We start from the raw sequence: 6,008 nt of genomic DNA, 5'->3' as shown, positions 1-6,008 counted from the left end.
TTCTGGCCTATTTGCGTGATTGCACCCTTATTAATTTCTGTTTAATTTCTGTTAATTTTTAACCACAAACATCTATAAACGATATTTCATTTATCTTATACGTTTAAATCTTAGAGTCCTGCAGAAAACAGATTGAACGCTTTGCCATAGTTTCCTGCTTTGAGAGAAAAAAAACAGGTGTCACTATGGAACCTCCATACACTTATGTAAACCTATGCAAGAAAAGGCCTAAATGCTTTAGGCATCGTTTTCTGTATTTAGCCCCTCCTTGTTTTGGTCCCTCTTTATGCTACAAAGTTCCTTATGCTTTCAATTGTTTGCATGCCATTCCGGGTGTTTTATGCTTGTACTCCATTCAAAGCACTACAGCTGGATTTCCAGATGTTTCCTCACAATTAATCCATCATTTTTGTGTGCGTCTGGCGTTCAGAGGTAGGGAAGTTGAAGCTAAATACTGGGTAAGCAAGTGAACTATTGAGGGGGGGTTAGAAATTTCAGCGTCACGGTAGAAGGGGCAATTACTTTTTGTAGATATTTTTGCAGTAATTAGTGCAGTACTGAACGATCAAGTATTGTCAAGGAGAAAGTTTAGGTTGAAGTTATCTCAATTAAATTATATGTGTAAAATTCATCCGGTGCATTTCGTTCGTTTCACCCTTTCATTAAGCGAGGACGCCGATTACTGCGCACGTTCTCTATATTCTTTGCTATATTATTGATTTTTTTTACTGTAAACTTCACCATTAAGAATGACATGAATCAGTTCTCCGTAATAAGGACTAAAGCTGTCTGCTCAGTTCAATACACACTTGAAAGTGGATTGAAGTTCATCAAAGCAGATTCCTGGAAATAAGTCAATGAATAATTAATTATTAATATTAATAATTAATAAATATTAATAATAATATTAATAATAGTGTATTGATGCATTTTTGTCGTACAACGTCTATTTGATTTTATTTTGTTTAAACACACTTTTGGGTTCCTAGTAAGCTACAAAAGGAAGAATTAAAATGTCGAACGAATGAGTTCCTACATGGCAATGACTCTGAAATCTGAAGGGATCTCAGCTTACACCTAGCTCCGGAGTTCTGTTTCCATGGATGCGAAAAATGAAATCAGTGTCGAAGTTGTCAAATGCGAGAATCCCTAGAACACCATTCAACTGTGGGCATTACATTATGGCATCAATGGAAAAACTATTTCTTACTCTCTTCTCATACACATAGTTATCTCAAATAGTTAAAACCGGGTATTATTACTCATTCTGCCCGATGCGAGCAGGTCACATTTTGTCTGTCTTGTGCGGACTCACACCATAACTGTGCATGTCTTGTGCGCAGTACTTGAAAACTCATGAGAATGCCCGAGACCGCGAGGAGTCCATCCAGATTAAATTCACTTGCCATCCCCCATGACGAAAACACCCTCATCTGAATTTACATCTGAATTCTGTTCATCTCCCAAGAATGCAATCCATTTTTGACCCAGGTCTTAGGCTAGCCTACCTAGGAATCCATTACATCAAAAGCTATAGGAAAGTCCTCGTCTATCTGAAGACACACTGACAACAGACGTATAGCCGTAGCGCTGAAAGTTCGCTTCAGACACTACAATTACGGATACCCCATTACGTAACCTTCTCTGATGACCCAAAACGAGGGAGATTCTTGGATCTTGGATAGGCAGTTTCTGTTGAGCCTGGGCACAGCTGTAGCTCACAGCTAAACCTAAGGGTGTGGTTCGCTGGTTTGACGTAGAACGGTCCAACGCTATGAGTTTGATGTGTTGAGCTGTGGATGGCTGCAGAAAGGAGAACCTCAAAGGGACAGTGCAGATTTGTAAGCTTACATTAAAATGAATTTCCTCTTCGGTATTAATGATCAACGAAACCACCTCCGAAGTAACATAATAGAGGGATACGGGAAAGAACTTTTGGGCTCACTTGTCCCACTGTCAACCGTGACTTTCTGGAACAGTCCATTGGCATTGGACTACTGCACTGTCATGAGCACTAATAGGGTTCTTACAATGAAATGATTTTTACTAACTTGGCTTGAAAATGCAGCTTTTACGTTTCAATCAACCCTGTTTTCTGTGTTGTCAAAATGCCATTTGGCGTGTATTTTGTTGCCTGTTCAGGGCAAAGCTGTGATGTTATCCTAGGTAGTGATCCTTTAGCGTTACCTAGTGCCCACAAAAACTTGATTTTTTTTATTCGTGTGCTTTGCGTTCAATGTCCATTTCGTTTGGTGATTTATTGTTGGGTAAGCTCATGTTATGAGCCAACCAGCAGCTTCGTCTCAGAATTACTTTCAAAAAGCAAATTTTGGTTCCAAATTACAAACCTTATAAACTCCGAAGCGTCGTCCCTGATTTACGTCACTGCGACAGCGCCTCAACTTTTCCAAAATTTGTTTTGGTATATTTTAATGTTTAACCCAAACAGGGCTACCATCCTCCAACTTCAATATAATTTTATACAATTTTTCAGACAGAAGCACGGAAAGTGTGTCTAAGAAAAATTCATCGCATTGACTCTTTATTTTTTTTCCTTTGAATGACGGACAGAGCAAAAATGGTGAGCTCATTCCTGCGAATCGGACTGGATGTATTCCTGTTGTTTCTCTTCGCTACCAAGACTGACGGATTGTCCACCTTCCACCAAGATGTAGCCTTCTCCTACATCGACACGGACGACGTCGTCACTTTACCCATCAACACCTACGATGATCCTCCGCTGTTGGAGCGCCGGGGCACGGGTTCCGTGTTCGATGCCACCATTCCCGGCACCTACGTCTTCACCTTCCACGCCCCAGGGAAAAACGTCGCCAGCCCGGCGCCAGTGAACGCGACCAACTACCGGCTGGTCAAGCTCTCAGGTACTCCGCCTTCGGCCGACCTGGTGCTGCGCCTGACCGCCGACGGCCCGGTGTCCGGCCACGTCATGGTGGAGTTGGATGCCCTCGACTCCTTCCAAATAGAGACTTACGCCGGAACTGTCATGCCCGTTGCAAACACCACCGCCCCTGTGATATTTAACGGCTTCCTTCTGTACCGTGAGTGTACCAAATTCCTCCTAACCCCACTTTCAGCGACATAAACCCACAATAGTTGTATGCGCCTTGCTCAGAAACCTGAAACAATGCATAAATTAAATTATAAGTAAACAGGCCACCTGAGCATTGAGATTTATTTATTTAGTATCTTGCCAATAGGATGTTTATGTCACCACGAAGCCTTTGCGTGTGTATCACTGTTTTTTCCAATCCGGATTACGTCTTTGTCTGAGACAGGCACTGTGAACGTATCACTCCTTTTGTTTTCCCCACTTCAGATCGATGCCTCTGTTCCCCGCTCGTTCTCCGTCGGTCATCCTTTTCTGCCTCCCGCGATACCGATGTGGCCGCCGGTACAGCTGCAATCCATGACTTCGACGAAGTCTTCAACATAGGCGACGAGTTTGACGAGCTTCGTGGCATCTTCACGGCCAGCCTCCCCGGTATTTACGTCTTCATGTACTCCTTTCCCAACCAAGGAGTAGGCAGGTCCGGCACGGTCACCGTCAGCTTGACACTCAACGACGCCGTGAAAAGCAGCGCTTCCTCGGTCAGCTCGACCGCTCCGACTTCGCAGTATTCTGGTGCCACAGTCGTGCTGGACCTCGTAGAGGGTGACCAGGTTAGACTCAGAAAAGTTGGCGGTCTCATCTCAATACCAACAGTCATTGATGGAGGAATTCCTGTGAAAGTGTCACCGATATTGTTTTCGGGGTTTCTTTTGTAAAGTTCGCCACACCAGCCAAATATCTCGGTAATAAGCATATCAAATAATTATTGTACTACTGAACCACTCAATAATTATTGATTGATTGATTTTTTTTTTGGGGGGGGCAAAATGACCCTTTTTCGTTCAATTTTTGTTTCTTAAACTGAGGTTCGTGCCTCAACTCTCGTGAACTGTTGACTTGAAACCGCACAAGTGATAAATTTAATAGACATTTTGTTTATATTGAAACTTTCTTCCGACGAATTTAAAACGTTTGTTAAATTATTAGATTTTGAGTAAGGCAAGTTGTATGAAGATTCGAATAAATCTTGTTGGAGTACCAAATGTTTGCTATGTGTAAATGCCTGCCAGCAGAGTATACATAATGGCATGGAAAACGATGTAAGATATGATTTCGAGTAGACAACTGATACCTAGCCACGCCGAGGTTTTCTTCATAAAGGAGGTGGCGCGGATGGGATTTATTGACCAATTGCAGCATACCGAGGTTCGTATGGGGACGGGTTTTTTTTAAACAAGCAATGGTCCAAATAGTCTTCATCCGTCAAATAATCCTCATCCTTCAGAAAGGTGCCGTTTCGAAATCGTAACCTTTGTAAAAGGTAGTTTCTTTAAATTTGTAAAAAAAAAATTATAGGCTACAGAAGGTAACATGCAGATAACAAAATGCATTGCCTCCTACCTAGCCCTGCTGGATACACCAATTCTGTCCATACGGTTATTGTCAAGAGTTCATATTCAAGGGTGCTTTCATGAAAACGGATATTTTTTCTGAAACAAGAAGCAATTTCATGTGCTTGACTCATGTAGGCATTGTCATCAAAATGATGATGTAGGAAACATCGGCGTCGCCAGGCTTTTTCCAGTGGGCCAAACCACTTTTTCCGGGGGGAGGGGGTCCAGGAGGGAAAGCGCTAGTCAACTACGATAAACCATTAACAGTGGGGGGGGGTCAATTTGAAGTTTCTCTCAAGAAGACTGTGGATTTTCAACCCCCCCCCCTTTGCATACCCGTTTTCCCACTCATTGTAATTTGCATGTTATTTTATTCCTGGGGGAATGCTACCACACCCCTCACTTCGCCCATGATGTGAATTTAATTGCCGCACATTATTAGAATGATGCCTGCCTAAAAGATGTCCCTCTACGGTACGTGGAATTAATTTGTCGTTAGCTGCAAAACCCACTTCAATTCTGCAATACTTGACGCAACTACATTGACAAGCTTCTTCGCTGATGGATACCACGATATGGACTAGGCCTACACGCTGTTGCAGGCGCTTGGAGTTTGTACCCGAACGTGCCGTGTTTACCCATTTGCAACTTACCTCACGATAGTATTGGCCGGAGCAAGACTGATGGCCACATTTACTGAGAAAGGGAACGTTTTCTTATCCGTATTTTCGCAATCTTCTTGAAACTTGAAGCGCCGACTTCCATTAGCACCCTTTCGTGCCAAGTAACTGCTAACACACCGGTTAGCGATAATTATCCAGCTGCAGGAAGCGTGGTGCCCACCAAAGTGTTCAGTCTGCAACCCTTGGCATATTTTCTTTCGCGATGTGATCCATTAACAGTGATCTATCGTTCTCGAGTGTGTTTCTCACTGATGAAGACGATCTCGAACACAGTCAGTGCGATGCTGTCATGGTGAAGGATGTTAGTGGTGTTTCACGCCGCAGAGCGATTGATCACTGTATTTCTACTGTACTGGTGAGCTTCAAATTTCTTTCAGTGTATGTTGCCTTCTTCGTCAAAATAACTTACCTTATTAACATAATCTTCTTCACCTTACCTCGACTATTTTGTCTTCAAAGCAAGCGGTTTTAACTGTTTCCTACAAGGGAAATCACGAATCATACGATTACAGTGCGCTATAAAAGCACGTTGTTCATGCTTGCTTCGGTCATAACACGTTCTTGATTATCTTCCTCAACCTCGCTGTGAGAAAACATTGTACTGCCAACCCAGTGCGTTATCTTGTAAGATTCAAATGGAAAATTCAACGGTCGCATGCGTCAACTTATCTTCAGTTGACGTAGAGACGGACCAGTACGCTCTTTATACTTACAGGATAGTGGATTTAGTAGTGTGCTCTCTACTGTTTGCTATCGGTACGCTCGGAAATGTTCTGATCTTGCGAGTTTATTGGACCAAGAAACGAAAGACGAGTACACACATACTGATATCTGGGTTGGCCTTGGCAGACCTGTTGGTGT

General features: G+C 42.8%; 1 protein-coding gene across 2 annotated transcripts; it reads left to right on the top strand.

The window, feature by feature from the left end:
• The first annotated feature begins 1,529 nt into the window (after nt 1-1,529).
• Nucleotides 1,530-4,113, top strand: LOC110974066 (uncharacterized). Of its 2 annotated transcripts, XM_022225397.2 has the most exons (3): nt 1,530-1,841; nt 2,572-3,059; nt 3,338-4,113. In XM_022225397.2, exons 2-3 carry the CDS (start codon nt 2,579-2,581, stop codon nt 3,784-3,786), a joined length of 930 nt encoding a protein of 309 aa, XP_022081089.2. In that variant the 5' UTR covers nt 1,530-1,841; nt 2,572-2,578; the 3' UTR covers nt 3,787-4,113. The 2 variants fall into 2 exon arrangements, with proteins under 2 accessions (XP_022081089.2, XP_086992425.1); XM_087136299.1 differs by lacking the exon at nt 1,530-1,841 and having other exon boundaries at nt 2,561-3,059.
• Nucleotides 4,114-6,008: the final 1,895 nt, after the last annotated feature.

Source organism: Acanthaster planci, linkage group LG04 (genome assembly GCF_054643075.1).
Source record: "Acanthaster planci isolate LZ-2023a linkage group LG04, COTS_SCS, whole genome shotgun sequence".
Classification (NCBI taxonomy): Eukaryota; Metazoa; Echinodermata; class Asteroidea; order Valvatida; family Acanthasteridae; genus Acanthaster; species Acanthaster planci.
The sequence above is the reverse complement of the archived record's forward strand: the minus strand, read 5'-3'. Positions and strand labels throughout refer to the sequence as shown.

What these genes read in the sequence shown, in the direction of transcription:
- LOC110974066 (XM_087136299.1), top strand. Translation starts at nt 2,561, where the DNA reads ATGACGGACAGAGCAAAAATGGTGAGCTCATTCCTGCGAATCGGACTG. An exon ending in TAACGGCTTCCTTCTGTACC is followed by an intron (nt 3,060 to 3,337) that starts GTGAGTGTACCA and finishes TCCCCACTTCAG; the next exon opens with ATCGATGCCTCTGTTCCCCG.